Source organism: Sturnus vulgaris, chromosome 1 (genome assembly GCF_052056855.1).
Source record: "Sturnus vulgaris isolate bStuVul1 chromosome 1, bStuVul1.hap1, whole genome shotgun sequence".
Taxonomy (NCBI): Eukaryota; Metazoa; Chordata; class Aves; order Passeriformes; family Sturnidae; genus Sturnus; species Sturnus vulgaris.
This window is the reverse complement of record NC_142243.1, coordinates 82,464,191-82,481,109: the sequence shown is the minus strand read 5'-3', so window position 1 is coordinate 82,481,109 and position 16,919 is coordinate 82,464,191. Positions and strand designations below refer to the sequence as shown.

The 16,919-nt window shown below is 47.8% G+C and overlaps 1 protein-coding gene across 3 annotated transcripts in view; it reads left to right on the top strand.

The window, feature by feature from the left end:
- Positions 1-14,315: 14,315 nt before the first annotated feature.
- BASP1 (brain abundant membrane attached signal protein 1) overlaps positions 14,316-16,919 on the top strand; it is a 51,132-nt gene continuing 48,528 nt past the window's right edge. The window contains exon 1 of one of the 3 annotated variants that reach the window (XM_014893303.2): positions 14,316-14,558. Coding sequence is in view for 1 of the 3 variants with exons in the window: in XM_088170786.1 (XP_088026912.1) it covers positions 15,658-15,723 (66 nt within the window). In the remaining 2 variants the exon portion in view is untranslated. Of the gene's footprint in view, positions 14,559-14,678; positions 14,817-15,574; positions 15,724-16,919 lie in introns of those variants that run through there. The other 2 variants (XM_088170797.1, XM_088170786.1) reach the window with 2 other exon arrangements.

Here is a 16,919-nt window from a genome sequence, read left to right as displayed (position 1 = left end):
GGAAGCTATGAGAATTATGCACTACAGAGCTACACAGCGTTTGAAGAAAGTGATCCTCCTGCTGGCCTTGCTAGATTTAAAATATCAAGAGAAACAGCTTTGTGCAAGGAAGCAAGGAACTCTGTGAGCAATTGAAGTTACTGTAACAAGTGGAAGTTTGTTTTCCAGATCCCTGTGGCTGGGATCCAGTGTCTACCACACACACACACCCATGTTGGGCTGCATGTGCACACAGCAACTGCAAAGCACGTGTGCAGTAAAATCAGACCATCCAACATCTGCACAGCACATCTGGTCTCGTTTATGGGAGATGCTGACTTGCTATGTACGTGTGCCTTAAGAGAAACCTTTCAATGTGCCTTTTATAACTTTTTGCCTCCTGACTCTATTCTCTATTGTCTGTCCAAAGATGCGTCCAAATATTTTCCTAAACCCAAGGCATTCAAGATGCTCATATCAATACTTTCTGATGTTCTTGAGGTGCAAATTGACATTAAAATCTTTCCCTAATGTGGAACAAAACTGGAGTCCTTACAGAAATGAACACATGATAGCTTTTCATGTGAGTTTTCTGTTGTCACTGTTGGATAAAACTGCCCAATAGGTTCAAAGCTGTGAAGGGGATGGGGGAAAGAAGTTTAGATTTTGCTATTCTGTTTGCAAACATTTTATTTTCCATACCTTCATTCATATGGAACATCAGCAGTGGCACTGTCAACACTGTTCTGTAACCTGGAGTCCAGAAAGCTCTTTGTCTTGTCAGCAAATAGAAAGTGCATAAAACGTGAATTCTCCACAACTGGCATTCGCCCTAAGATTAAGACAACAAATCCAAAGTAATCTAAAATGCTATTTCATTGACATTAGTGATTCTTAGTATTTCGGGGGGGATCTGATTTTTCCCACGTACCTTTTCCATTAGGAAGCTGCATTACTAAGTCCATTGGTAGGGAAATTTGTTTGGCATCAGAAATTCAAAAGGCACACACAAGCCACATACAGTCTCAGTTACAGCTTATTACATGGACTGCAAGTATAATTTTCCTTATTTGTTGCTGAAACACATTTTAAAATAGCTGCTTTATAAATGATCAGTCATATAATGAAATCCATGTGAGTTTTTGAAGGTGGCTCTGGATTCTCACTCAAAAGTTCTACAGACCAGACCTCTACAGTGTTTCCCATGTGAAGGGGGACAGACAGCCTTTCCTAAGGATGCTTCCTTTTATTGAGTGCATGGCACTCAAGTGTTTTGGGTTATGAAGAATTGCTTCATTGTGTTCATTAGCATTTCAAAAGCATTTAGCTTGGCTGGAGCTCTATAAAAGATTGCTGTGAACTGTATTGCTGTATGTATATAGGCACTACTGAATACAATAGGAAATAGGATATATTTGCATTTTTATGAGAGTTTCCTGAGTTAAGGGAATGTGCTGACTACTTTGAAGTTGAGAATAAGTTCTCTTTCTTCTTTTCCTCAGCCTGAATGTTCTTATGTGCAGCATAACTGTAGTATCACAGTGTAGGCAAAGTTATTGTTATTTTAACCATTTTTGCTTTTTCAAGGGTGCAAATGCAGGTGTGGGTAGAAAACTGAATCTGAGTTCTGGGGCTTGCCTGGTGACTAATTTCACGCCTTGCCTGTGCTTGTGAAACATGTCACAGGGAAAAACTGTGTTTTTCCCTTTCAAATCACAACTACATCTAACATCTACCCCTGAGTGCAGAAAAATGAGAGACAAATCTTAGAATTTTATTCACTCCAAAATGTGAAACATTTAACATAGCAGGTTATGCATAATGTGAAAGTGAACAGGTAGCTAGCTAGAAACAGGCTTCAAGGTTGAACAACTTGAATGCAGATACTGTGTTCCCCTTTGTATAGCATAAATCCCTGCTGAACAGTAACTAAAAGGCCATGATCAGACAGGAGTAAAGGCATGCCTTGTGGGAAGGATGAGCAGGGAAAAAGAGGGGACAAGCAAGGAAGAAGAGAGTTATTAAGAGTCAGACTGTCCAATGTTTTAGCATAAAGCTGGAAGCTTCCCTATGTCAAGAGGAGGAGGGTTCACTGAGTCTGTAAGAACTACCTGACCTAGACAGAAGAGGAGGCTTTCTAAAATTAGTAAAGGTTTCTTGGTTATATGCTCTCACTCTTGTGCTTTTCAACCTTCTAGATGTCAGCAACATGGCAACATTCCAGGAAACCCCTAAACTGCATTGTGATAATTTCACAATACAAACACTAGAGGCTCAACCACAGGTTGAGCACTACCAGACCTATTGCTCACAAACTGTGAAGAGCTAGTGGAAAATGCAGTCATGTTTGGCAGCTTGGGCTGCAGTAGCCACAGGATGATTGAGCTCAGGATCTGAAGGAGGGCTGGGAAGGATAGCAGCAGGGTTTGGATTTTGTATTTCAGGAGAGCAGACTTACAGCTTATTTTTAGGGAATTGCTAGGCAGAGTGCCCTGAGAAGCAGCCATTAAAGGGAAAAATGCCCAGGAAAGCTGGCTAATTTTTAAAGAAAACTTCTTGAGAGCTCAGGAACAAGCCATCCTGTTGGACAGGAAGATTGGGAATTCTGGCAGGAGGCTGGCTTGGCTAAGTCGGGAGTTTCTCAATGAACTAAAACACACACACACAAAAAAAGAGTGCACAAGAAGTGGAAACAAAGAGAGACAATTAAATAATTGTGTAACAATATTGCTGAGCAATGCATTAGGACAAATGTTGTAGAGACAAAATCAGGATGGTCAAAACAGGAGGTGGGTCTGGAGCTAAAACTGTCTACAGTCAGAAAGGACAATGAGATGTTGCAAGTTAATGTTAGCTGAAAAATGAAGCTCAGAGAAAGGTAGGTCAGTTGATGAATGAGGAGAGGGTCTAGTAACAAAAGTGGAGAAGATTGAAGTACTAAAGTAATGAATCCTTTTTGCTTTACAGACAAAACCTGTTCTCAGAGCCCTGTGTGTACTAGCATATGTTTGGAAAGAGGTGGTGAGTAGGGGGCACAACACATTAGAGGAACTATTCAGTTCGTGGGAAGAGGTGGATGCTGACAGAGATGGCTAATGTGATTGTGGTGCCTCTGTCCATATAAATTAGGCAAGGTAGATGAGGACTGTGTCCTCTGGACATTTCCAAACCCAAGGAAAAGAAGGCAATGTGGGCTAGTCAGCAGTTCCAAAGGGTTAATCCTTTTTTGATAGCCAATTACCTTCTCTGACAAAATGACCGACTATGAAGACAAATGCAGATTGATAGGTATAATATATCTGACTTCAGCAAAGACTTTGACATCACCTCCTATTGTAACCCAAATCTCGCCTAGCAGCTCAGGAAGTTTGGTCTTGACCAGAGTAGAAATCTGGGCTCAAAGGATAGAATTCAATGGCTTGAGGTCTGACTGCTAACTAGTGCAGTTCTTCAGAGGATAGCACTACAATCCATACTATCCTGTGTTTCATTCACAGTCTTGATGATGCACACACCCTCCACAAATTTGTGGATGATGTTAAATTAGGGAGCAGCTACTGACACCTCAAATGGCAGAATTTCACAGTTCTTCACAGGCTCACAGTGACCTGAGAAAATGGGACTCAGTAATGACAAGCACACCTGGGGCAGAATAACCCAATGTATCAGTACTAGCAGGGAACTGTCTGGAAGAACAACAGGCTCACTGATAAAGATTTCGGCCTACAGGAGTTATTTGGTGTGACAGTGGATGCCAGGCTAAACATGAGACAACTGAGTGCTCCCATCATATATAAACAAAAGGATAAGGGTTTTCTCAGGAGTGCATGGCTAGCACATCAAGGGAGGTTACTCCTCGCTTTAATCTGCTGCTTGGGAGGGCACTGTTGGACTAACATGTCTGGCTCTGGGACACACTTCACAAGGGAGATAGTCTTGCACAAGGTTACCAAGGTGGCAAGGGACACAGAACACATAAGCTGTGAAGTAAAATTTAGGGAGCTGGGCTTGTTTAGTTTTGTAAGGAAGAGACAACAGGGAGATTGAACAGCCTACAACCACATAAAGTGAAGTCATGAAGATGAAAAAGTCAGATTTCTTTTTACAGTAGCAAGCACAAAGCAGACAAGAGTATAGGAAAAAATTTTGTGACTTGGGAGTTTCAAATAAGACACTAAGAAAACATTATTCACCAAGACGGGAATGCAGCACTGGAAGAAACTATGAAAGATGCTGTAGAGTCTTGAACTTTAGAGATTTTCAAGACTTCTCCAGACTAAGCCATGGTAGGTCTAATAGAGTATCAATGATTGCCCTGATTTGAGCAGAAAACAGAACTATATAATTCCTCAAAACAGCTCTTACAATATGCTGTGATGTGTCTCTAGTCTTATAATCTGGCATTTCAAGGAGTTTATTTTGATACTGGCCTGTGTATCAGGGAAGGATATATAATTCAGATTGTCAGGGAAGATTTCTTGGTAAGGAAGTAATTTCAGTTTATGGCCTTTTTCTCCCCCTTTATCTCAAAGCAGATATTTTTTAGACTTGTTTGTTTGCAGAGAGAAGAGGAAATATTATATTCAAGCAATTTCTTTTTAAAGGTCTCAGTAATCAATAAAATTGGATTGCACGTAAATCCAGACACTGATAATTAAGCAATCAAATGGAAAGCAACCTGTAGTCAAACTGCTGACATGTAATTTTTGTTTACAATATTGACTTTAGTATGCCATAGTAAAAAATGGTCTGGTTCAGCCTTTGTACCGTAACAGTGGAGAAGCTTGCAGAATACTCTTCCCATGATTCCTTACAGGCCAACGACCTTGTAGTGAACTCAACATTCCTGCCATTGACTGAGGTAAATCTTGTTCTATCTTCAGCAGCAGGCTGGAAGTGGAGGCAAACCTTCAGCATCTGTCATTCATTGCACGGTATTGGGAATGAGCTGCATCAGCTTCAAATGCCTTTGCACTTTGTGCTGAAAGCAGCTTTACAAATGTCAGTGGTTGCAGGGAACAGGAGAAATCAAGCTTCCTATGTCTTTGTCTGGTTGGGGCATCTTGTGGCTTTTATGACTAAGTTGCTTCATGGCTGTAAAGTAAATTTCTGGCTACAGGCTTGCTCCTCCATGAGAAAGGCCTACTATGTAACTGGTAATTTTTGCAAATAATTTCAGAATTCAAAATTTCCAAAATGCCATAGAAAAGGCTAGCAAGTATTTGCTTCTATAGACAGAAGAAAGCATTAGAGAAAACAACATGGAAAGTTTATATTTTGTCCTCTACTGTTGAATTTCATCTGTATTCAAAAGCCTATTTATTTAGGCCAGGATATACTTTTTCTTAAAAACAGGCTTTGAAAAAATAATATGCAAAGAAAGAAGGCAAGACGATTTGCTTTGTTACGTGACCAACTTCAGCACACAAAATAAACACACATTGAGTAGAAGTGGCAGAACAAGAAAACGAGATCTGGATTGTAGACTGAACAAGATTGGAACTTCAGAATATGCACATGCCTATGCATTCATTACACATCACTGCAAATTCACCATGAAATCCTCAAAAGTATGCCTGTTACATCTGTTCTGGAAAACCAATATTCTCTCAGAATATAACTGACCCAAAATTCCGTGGTCAGCTTTTCTTTCTATGTGCAACAGTAAGGATTTTTATTTTTAGTAGTGGCAGCTTCCATGCCAAAAAATGTAGGTTAGCTTCTTCCTGAACTGATCTGATAACCCTTCCAATACTCCTCTTCTGCAAGGAGGAAATCATCTGCTCTAGGTGCAGTTCTGGCAGCAGTATTTCCTCCCTGGTGCATAATTTCAGTCATCTGCCTGTGTTAGGACAAGCAGCAGGAGGTGACTGAGCCAACATCACAGCCATCAGCTACCAATACAACAGAGGGGTACAGCCCCACTAGGGCCAGCCTTGTTGCCTCTTAGGCTCTTTTATTCCCACTACAGGGATATCACCCGTATTTATGCTGTTTATGATCCTCACACCATAGAGCAGCCTAGTGAGCATCATGACCTTACTGCTTTACTTGCCTTGGTTAGCACCCACAGCACACAGGTGTGCGGGAAAAGTGGCCTCACACTGCAACAGGACAGACTGTGCAGATGGAAGGCTGAAAAGCAGGATGACTGTGACTTGATTTTTCAGTCAATTTTGACTCGATTTTACTTACATTATTAATTCCTGTAGATCCCTTACACTCCCTTTGCATTGGTGAAAAATGGTTTAAACCTCTATCTCTGCCAAGGAGCCAAAGTGCTGGTTTGTAAGGGTAGGAAGGAGAGAGAATGGAGAGGGAGAGTACAAAGAAGAGCTAAAACATATCTTAAACTCCAATAATTCATTGTTCACTTGCCAGTGTTTCATGGTCTCTATTCCCAGTTCACTTTCTCAGTTCAAACAAATAGCTGCCTGAAAGCTCTCCTGCTAATGCAGTGGCTACCATGTCTGGAGCAAAAACCCTTTAATGATTTGAGTAGTAACCTTTGCTTGTTGACAGCTCAGCCTCAAGATTATGGAACTCATGGAACCCAGGACACATTTACTAAACCGGCACTTAGATCCAGATGTGGGATTAGCCTTGTTATCCTGACTGGTGAATTAAAACACACAAGTTTCCTTAGGAGCAAAGAGCAGATGGGGCCAATACAAGCTGGAATCTGTGAACTTGATTGACCTGAAATAAAACCATATTCCTCTTCACAAAAATCCCACGTTAAGGAAGTCTAGACTGTAAGGTCACACATGGACTGCTGGTCACAGCTCTTCTGGAAGGTGCTTGGGACTTTTGCCATCTTGGAAATGATTGTGTTACGGGAAGAACACTTGAAAAATACTTGCAGAAAGTTAAAACTTTCCATTCCAACAGATGGCTTGTCCTCTGAGTTTTTTTGTCAGACCTACCAGCAGTGAGGCCTCTTCTAGTGATCTTGATGAGAAAAGATTATGCCCTCCTTGTCCCATCAGAAAGTTATCAGCTTTTTAACTCACTAATTAGAAGCTAGAGGTGCTGTTTGCATGGTCTGAGTGGCTGTTACTGAAATTAACTGATCTTCAGTGAAGGACGGTATGGCAGCGTGGTGGCAACAGCAGCCATGTCTGTCACCAAGGCTGCTACCAATCTCAAAACGAATAGGAGCTACTGGGCAAGCAAAAGCAGCATCTGCTCCTACTACATGAACTTGTCCAGCTACACTGGTCAACAAACTGTGTCTGATAAAGCAGGCAATGTCTGATACTTCTGTGCTGGGGTGCAGTCAGTTATCAGTTTCTGCATCTCCACAGATCCCACTGGCCTTCTTTTTTTCCTTCAGAAGTTTATCAGTAAAGCTTGAACCATTTTGTGTGTGTAAGTGTTAGATTTATGTACTGTGACAACCTTGATCCTACCATATGTCAGGAATCCCCATATGCTCTTTCATTTGTAGCATCCACAAAATTCACCCAATAAAGGCAAAAGGTACAGCCTGGCTACAGACTCTCTGTCATTCAGCTACAAACAGCTGGTAGTGCACATTACAAGGCTTATTTAAAGATCAAGCACTTTCACCCATCCTCTCTTATAACTAAACTTGGCATGTAAAAATCTGAAAATAAAAATATCAGTGTAGTGTAGCATTTCAAAGAAGCATTCAGGAAGCAGACAGCCTGTCTTGCTCCAACATGGAGAATCCCGTGGCTGAATGTACAGCCCATGCTCTGAGAATGTGCTGTCTCTGGTATGAAAAGACAGGTCCTGTAGGTGTGAGGTGCATAACTTACCACATAGCTGCTCACACTTGCTCTTGGTAGTCTGAAGCACTGGGTCGTTTGTGTGACCATCTACTGCTAACATTCTGATTTCAGATGAATCTCCACAACTGGCTCTTGATTGGAAGAGGAGAGTTTTTGCACACAGAAGTGTTCTCAACAACTCTATAAACATGTTAGTTGAGGAATAATGGGTTAGAGGCGTAAGTACAATCTGACTCTTTTTCTGGGAGCCACGTATCTCAGCATTTACAAATATTTTTAGCTTTAGCCTCCTCAACTCTAGTTGTTTGACTCTTCACAAGCGATTTGCAGCTTGCTTTTGGCACAAATAGCACAATAAAGAAACAGCTTTAAATCTAGTGCCTCCAAGTTGAAGGAATAAAGGAGACTGAGAAGGATGGTTGTATAGGTGTAGGACAAGACCTGCTGTCATTAATGAAGGTTTAAGCTCTTTCCCATGCCCACTTCAGTCACCATAGAACGCCTCATTTCAGTCAGTTCCTGACCTAGAAATACCCTTCATTGTGAGAGGGTGGGAAAGGACAGGCAAGGTACACAAAATAAATTTATAAGCAGTAGGAAGACAGTGGAAAGAAGACCAAATGATCCTATACGTTTATCTCCTACAATGAATCCCCAGGGCTTTCCACAGTCACCTTCCAGGATGGGAGTGGTGTCAACAGATGTCAACAGTAGCAACAACAGATGGCTCTCAGGAATATTTGCCCCTGTCAGAAAAATTTGTCCATCTTTTCTCTTCTTTGACTCTGCGGAAATACTGGCACTGTTAGGAAAGCTTTAATTATAAGACTGTGTTTGCAAAGGTACAGATGTACGTGATCCTCAAGTGGCCCTATGTGAATCCAAAAGCTAAGCTGTGGTACCAATGTCATGAGTGCCTTCACCAAGGAGCAGTATGCCAGGTAAGCCAAAGCTGGAGTTACCTCAAGGAACTGCATGTCATGCTGTCTTTACACAGCTAATTGAGGTGCCAGCAGGCCCCTGTGACAAACTGCATATTGCAGAGCAGCAAGCATAGGGCTAATCCACAAGGGAGGAGGAGCCAGGAACTGAGAGAGGGACAAGATAAGGAGATAAACCAGACTCATGGTCCATCCAGAAGTTTCAGAAGAAGTAGAAGATTGGGTCAGAGATAGGGATGGGATCAAGGACAAGAGTGGTGTAGCTGGGATGGGGACTGATGTCTTGGACTGAGTTGGAATGGGGTATTGGGTCATGGGTAGGAGTGGGGGAAGTCCCAGGGGAGGCTTGGCAGGGGCAGTCAGGGCTAACAGTGGGCCATGGTACTGGAGTACACAACCAGAAGTTCTCTCTCAAGGTAGGAATCCAAAAACTTATGTTTCAGACAGAGTAATGTTTTAGTTCAATAAGTAAAGTATGTAAGCATTCTTCATTGCAGAGATCAGAACACCAAGTACTGGAACAAATAATTATGTTTTTCTTCTCTGAGGGTATTTGACACTCTTTTCTGTGCACTCACTTCTCCTGCCTTTTAGGAGGTACACTGCAGGTAGCTGTCACATCTGTTTGATCATCTAGTCAGGTGTGTGTTTGCTCCTGCATTACTGACATTCTTGTAGCTGAATGAGAACAGAATAAAATACTACAAGAGAAGCCAGTTCAGATCACTATCAAGATATTGATATGGTCACTCCAGCTCTTAACTGAAAGACATTTTTGTGGCCATAGAAGCCAAACAGTGAATACCTTATTCAGCTATTTCTTTGGTGAAACTTGCCAGTGAAAATGGAGCAAAGAGTCCGAGATCTAACCTACAGATGGTCGTGGAGAAGCCTGGAATGAATAAATCATAAGAGAAGCTTATGGTAGTTGAACACATTTGCTTCTTTTGCACATAAGTAAAACTAACTCTTTAGGGTAACTGGGGTAAGAGACAGAAATAACCCAGATGATTGTACTGTCAGAACAGCAAATATATCCATCTTTGGAAAAACTTGCATGCAGACTTCAGTGGGGCAGAGAAGCCTTTTAAAATCGATGGCTAGTACAGGGCCTCCTGGGAGGCACATATGCTTTGTGTTAAAGATTGAGCTGAAGCCAGAAACGTTGGGGTAAAGCAGGGTTCACAACCCATATATCCCTACCTGGCTATAGGCACAAAGCACCACTTCTTATGGTATAAACAGAACCAGTCTAGTAAAACTAGACTCAGATACACCTACCACCATAGGACTTTGGTTGTCCAAATTAAAATTGTTATCAGAGGCTTGCATCTGTCTTTACAACAGAACTTAAATTTGGATTGAAGTGTTCCAGTAGTGACTTATCAAAGTTGTTATTTTGGGATTTGATCAAAGCTCTTTATTTTATGCACTTTGCCTGCAAATTTATGAAATAATACCTTGTGTCTGCCTATGCCATTGCAGTCAAGTTTTGAAATTTATGTAGCTAGTAGTTATATGAGAAAGGAGAATGATATCCATTGCAAATAGGAAATTTTAGATATGTCTTACACTAGCATCTTGCATTTGCCCCAGAATAAATGACTCTATAACCAAGAGAATCAACAGGGAATTAAACTGTAACTACAGTTTAGATATTCGTTATAAAATTTACTTTATATGAATAGCAATCTTATGAAATACTTAAAATTTGCATAGCATGGTGAAAGAAAAAAACCCATTATTACGAAAATGCTTATGGGGTAAACGGGCTTGGGAAAATAGCTACATACGGGAAACTGCGGTTTTTCCCTTCGCCTGGATACCGGGAAATCCAGGTTCTACCAATAAACTGAACAAAATGCTCCCTCTCGTGGTGTAAACTCGGGAATAGGAGGGCACAGGGCAGCAGCTGGATGCCGGGGGGAGAGCGGCTGTTCCTGCAGCTGCAGCCGGAGCTGGCAGGTTTGGGAAGCCCTCTGAGCTGCGAGAAGCCTCGATTCTTTTGTTGTGATTGTAAGTGCGAGGAAGGTGGTGTTTGATTTGCAAGGCTGAAAGAGGGGCACAGGTGAGGGTTTTAACTTGTTGGGGGTTTTTCTGTTTGTTTGTTTTTTCTTGTTTGCTTGTCATCTCTCTCTTCCTTTGGAGAAAAATGGAAAGCTCCCCTGCTACCCCAGCATAGGTACTCCTCAGTGATCCTAGCTTCTTCTGAGGAAAAAATCCAAAGAGTGATCAGACACAAAAATGGAATTGTGGGTGACAGGGATAGAGACAGAGGGGTGGAAGGAGATGGAAGGTGGGCCTGTGAGTGTTTTGGACTTGTGCTGTAGAAATGCTGGGCTAAGAGACGTGGCTGGTGGGTCTTGTCATACCTAATATAATTACAGAATAAAGACTTGATTATTAATTAGAAGAACAAACAATAAAAATTAAAGATGAGGAAAGAATATTTTGGATTGGATTTTTTTCCTTCTGGAAAAGATGGAAATATGACAGGTGACACCTGTAAGTGAGACAGGCTGGGCCTGAAATGTTGAAGCTGGAGGGAAGAACACCAGGATACAGTTAGTGTCAAGAGGTGACAGGAAGAGCTGGCTAAGAAGATGGAGGTAGCTTGGGTATTTGTCAAAGCAGAGTAAAAGTGTGGATTTCAGAAAAGCAGCTGTTAATTAAACAAAAGAGCCTGGACTTGCCTGTTTCCACAACAGACCCGGTTATTGATCTTTTTGCAGATGTCTCTGTTCTGCACTTTTTCTTCTTTCATATACCATTTTTTCATTTCAGAAGTAAAAGGAGAGGATGCCTTACACACCCTTAGTTAAGACAAAGATATTCAAAGGCTGTTTAGAATACCCATTTGCCTAGAAGTATCACTTTTATTTAACAAGACATTCAGATATGTATCTTACCTTGAGTAACTGAAACGAGCATTTGACGAATTTTGAATTTGGCTCTTCTGAGATACATAATTTAGCGTGTAGGTGTCTTTAAAAGAATACTAGCTGGTAAACTGTGGTTACCATCTCAGCCCTCTAGCTGCTGAAAACAGTAAAAGGATCAAAACCCCTCACAAACTGATAGTAGCAATGACTATTTTTGTGCCATTTTTAGTTGCACAGGCTTTTCCAAGCAAATGACTCAGAACACGATTTTATTTCTGAGATATATTGTGAACCCTGTGTAATTTGTAACTCAGCTACAAAGTCTGATAGTGCTCGATTTCATGCAGGTGAGCATTCATTGCCTAAGCCCACATTTAAACACAAGCTTAAATAACAGTCTCTTTCTTTCCCTCTAATATTGCTTCACGCTAATTGTGTGGTGGTTGGGCAATCTTACAAGACAATCTCAACAGTCTGAACGTCATGGTCTCATGGGCATTGTTAGCCTTGATCGTCCCGGCCCAGCCTAAACTGAGCCCTACCCATGGTCCAGGACTGATTTCAGCCCCGGCCCTCAGCCCCTCACTGAGCCGTTCTGCGGACATGCTGCGGTGTTCTGGCCGCCTCTGCTTTACTCCGTGGCTAAATTTTGGACCCATCTTGCCTCTCACTTCTCGCCAGTCCTGCCTCACAAATACTCTTGGCTCAGAAATAAAACAGAGGAGATAGATTTTTCTCCCCCGACCTTGCAGCACGCCACCGCCGGGCAGGCGCCGGCGGTGCTGCTGCCTCCACAGGGATGCTCCCGGGAAAGCGGGCGGGCGGACCCCTCTCCCCCGGGCTACGCGGAGGCAGCGCGGGGGCGGGACGCGCCTCGCCTCCGTGGGGAGCAGCTACCTCCTTCTCCGACAGCCGAGGACGTGTCAGGGCGTGTCCCCGTCCTTTTCTTCTTTTTCCTCGATTACCCAATTTAACGCTGGCTGCTGTACGCCTCACCCGTGCGGTGCAGCCGCCCCGCCCGAGCCCGGTTACCGTGAGCGCAGAGATATCGCGGACGGGGGCGCGGGGGAAAGGGCCCCGCTGCCCTCCCCCAGCTGCGGCTGGGCGCAGCCAGCCCGCACCGCGCCCCGGGAAGGTGGGATGCTGCATCGGGGCAGGTGTGGCATGGAGAGCTCTGCGCCCCGGCGGCTGCAGAGCGAGGGCTAAACCACCAGGAAAACGTGGAGATGCGAAGGAGAGCTAGGAAAATAAAACCTCATAAAATAAAAATACGAGGAAAAGGCTGGTTTGCGAACGCTTTCACGAAAATATAGGGAATTGTCCTTGCCCGGTGAACCCGCCGTGTCCGTGCTCCTCCTTTCCTCCCTTCCTCCCTTCACTCCCGGGGCTTTTGTGTGACCGCGGGGAGACAACGGGGGCTCTCGTCGCGCTGCCAGGTCGTCCCTGAGCCTCTCCTTTGGCGTTTCGGACCGGCTCCCCGCCCTAGCAGCGGCTGATGCTCGGCACAGCTACAGGTTGCAGGGTGCGGGGTGTGAAACACAAACTCAAATGCGTTTTATTGCCCGATAGCCTCGCACAGCACATCACACCACACACCACAGCCCTCAGAAGAACACCCTGGCGGCCGCGCCCTCCCTCTCCACATGTGCTGCTCCCCTTTCGCTCCATATCCGTCGAAAATGCAAACAGGACTTAACCTTATCACGAGCCCACTACGCGTCTCTCGCTCGGTCCTTGTCCCCAGATAAATGGGAAACAGCTTCCATTGTTCTTGCTGAAAGATGGTGCTGCTGGCTTTGAAGCCCCGGCGTAGCCGGATCGCGCCCCTTGAGACAGATGTTCCCCCAAGGCGTGCCGCCACCGTGGTCCGTTCCCGGCGGCTCCGCTCCACCGGCCTTCCCGGGCTGCGGGTCCGGAGCCGGTCACTCGGCCCGGCCCAGCCCAGCCCAGGCCAGCCCAGCCCGGCCCGGCCGCCGCTCGGGGAGCAGAGGGCGCCCCAGCCCCGCGCATCGCCCGCCGCCGCCGGGCTCCCGCAGCCTGCAGCGGGCGCGGAGCAACGAGCAGGGCGCACCCGGCCCCCGCCACAGCCAGGCTGTAAAAAGAGGGCGGTGGGAAACTGCGGCCTCAGGGATGCTTTGGAACACGGGGAGAGCTGAAGGGATACCAGTCCTGAAGCCCCAGCGACGTTCAGGCCAGCTCTTCAGCTGCAGAAGCGCCCGGGAGAGATCCATTCTCCTGAGAAATGTGTTGCTTTCCTCTGTTTTGCTGCCTTTTGTGTTTAACCGGCAGACCCTCTCCTTAAGCGTGCCAAGCATCCAGGCCGGTGAATTTTTAGCCTCTTCCGCCCGTGCCGCCCCTCTCCGCCGTGCAAGCGGCTTTCCCGCTCCCCGAGAGGGCTGCAGGTGTAGGCAGGCGGCCCGGTTTGCCCGCTCCCTCCAGGGCGCAGCATCCCAGCTCCGCCCAAGGTTCGGGTGCGGAGGGTCGCGGAGCGCCCCGCACCTCGGCGTGCCGCGCCCGCTCTCCTCGGGGCAAGGAGGCTGGCCGCTCCCTTCCCTTTCTTTGAGGGATGTTGGGGGGGTAATGCTGCAAGGTGTGTTCGCAGACCCGCGATCCAGCCCCCCCCGCAGCCTGCACGGCTGATATTTAAACCTGGGGTCCGTGCGCCCCCTAAGCGCCAGCGCCGAGCAGCGCATCCCCCGCCCGCGAGCCTGGAAAATAAATAAATAAAGCGTGTGGCTTTTGAACTGCCCACAGACTGTCACAGGGAAGGGGGGAGGGAGGGAAAGAGGGAGGGGGAGAGAGTGAGAAATGCAGAGGCAGCAGCCGCGGTAGCGGCGGCAGTGCTCCAGCAGGCACTAAGCACTCCAGTCCCGGCGAGCGAGCGGGCGAGAGCCAGAGCGCTCCGAGCGAGGCGAGGGGGCTCTGGGCTACCTGGGACTCTCTTTGTGACACCCCAGCACACAAACACACCGACAGGAACAGAGGAAAAACACATAAAGGTAAGAAGCGGTGTGTCTCACTTATGCCATTTACACAGCAGCCCTCGAGAGCTTTTTGCCATTTTCCCCCCTTCTGTTGTGTCTCGATTGTGGGGAGAGGAGATGTGCGTGTGAATAGCTAAGAGCAGAGAGAGCGGAGCAGTCCGGGAGGCGCTTGCCTGGGCACATTTTAGGAATATCGCTGTGAGGAGCTCGATTCCTCGAGAGGGAACCACCTGGGAGCGGGATCGAGGCACACAACGGACCGAAGGCGATTCCGTGAGATTTAAATGCCCGGGAAGGTTCTCTTGGGGAAGGGTGGGGGTAGCGGTGGGTGTGGTGGGAATAATAGTGGTTTATGCCGAATTTCTTTTCGGTGCTTTTAGCCTCTTTCCAAAGGGAGTCTGCTTAATTAATAATAATAATTTAAAATAAAAAAGGGGGGAAAAAAGAAAAAAAAGGAAAAAAAGAAAAAAAAGAAAAAAGAAAAAAAGGAAGATGCCCCAAGCTCTCCATGAAAGGAAGCGCTGGGAGAAGAGCACACACGGCGCCAGGAAGATGGCAGGGCGGCTGGGCGGGGGGCGGCGGTGCTGCAGGGGTATCGCGGGGGGCCGGGCGCCTGGTGGGGTGCTCCGGGGGGTGCGGGGGGCGTCGGGGCGGGCGAAGAGCGGGGAAGCCGCTCTTGCCCATTGTGGCCGGCGACAACGCGATTGTCCCCGGCGAGGCAGCGCGGAAGCGGCACTGCCTCCGCGGTCACGCGTGCGTGTGGCGGGCTTGAAGCGCTGCCCTCGGCGGGGCAGCACACGCTGGGACTCGGCTGCCCGAGCAGGGGCTACGGACCCGCCGTCAAACACGACAGGGACCGCCGCTGCCGCCCGCAGCCCTGCACCCCGATGCGCCTATTCTATGAATATTCACCGACTGCCATCCCCCGCTTCCCACAGGTCCCCATCACCCCTCTTGCTTCCCACCAAAGAAAGCTACAATTCCCCTCGACCTTTTTTTTTTTTTCTTTCCCCTTCCGACCCGCCGTGTCGCCTCTCCCCCACGCACACGCGTGTCTTTCAAACGCGGCTCCCGCAGGGCTCTTTCCCCGCGCCTCAGCTGGGCGTGGCGGCTCATGCGGGGGAATGGGAGGCGGACACATGCACACCCTCGGGACACCCCCACTCTCCTGCCACGCCGGGTGGGCGCCGCGCGGGGGGATGCGGAGGGGGATGCGGGGCGGAGGGGGATGCGGAGTGGGATACGGAGTGGGTGGGGGATGCGGAGTGAAGGGGGATGCGGAGTGGAGGGAGATGAAGGGCGGAGGGGGATGCGGGGCGGATGGCGATGCTGAGCGGCGGGGGGTGCGGAGTGAAGGGAGATGCGGAACGGAGGGGGATGCGGAGCGGAGGGAGATGCGGAGCGGAGGGAGATGCGGAGCGGAGGGGGATGCTGAGCGGAGGGGGATGCGGAGCGGAGGGGGATGCGGAGCGGAGGGGGATGCGGGAAGCCCCCGCCGCCCTGCCCGCGCCTTTGTCTGTGCCCGACGCATGCGCGGAGGCGGCGGCGCGGATGGGGCCGGCGGCGGAACAAAGGCTCCGCGCTGCGCCGCGACCCCCGGGCGCTTCCCCCACCCGCCCTCCGCCAGCCCCGGCCCGGATCCTCGGGGTGACCCAGGGTACCCCGGCACCCTTCCTTCCCCGCACTGCGCCTGGCTTAGCTTTGGCGTCTGTTACTGTGCGCGATGGCGGAGCGCACCCGTGTCCCCCAGTTCGTGTCCCCCCCTCACCTCAGAGACACAAAATTTGGCATTTAGGAAGGGGAAAGGCCGGCCCCCCTGCCCGTCCCCTCCCCGCCCGCAGCAGGTTTCGGTCGGTGGCCGGCGAGCGCCCGCGGGTGTCCCCAGCGCTCCCCCGCCCCAGGCTCTCACACCCGCCCCCGCTCCTCTCTGCCTTGGAGGGCAGAGACGGGGGGCAGAGGGTCCCTGTGCAGCACTGTGGGGTCGTTCGTGGGTCGCTCCGAGCCAAGAAGGCGAGGCTGGTGCCGCGTACGTGCCGCAGTGGGCAGCCCCCGGAGCAGCCACGCCGCAGGGACGTGCGCCCTGCCGGGCTCCGTGCAGGAGACACGCGTGCTCTGCGTGCCCGGGAGGGCGGTCTCCTGAAGCATCTCCCTCTGCCGAGGGGAAGCAATCTATCAAGAGGAAGGTTGTGTGCGTGCGTGTTAGTGCGACATCTTGAGATCTCTTTTGTTCGAATTGTTGCGTCTCTATGCTGGCATTGATGCCTGTTCCTTCTTCACCGCTCTTCTTTCCCAACTCTTGTCCAAAATTCGGATACATATCTCTCCTTAGAGGTACCATGTTTAAGCCTGTTTGAAATTGATAATTTTGTAAGCTAA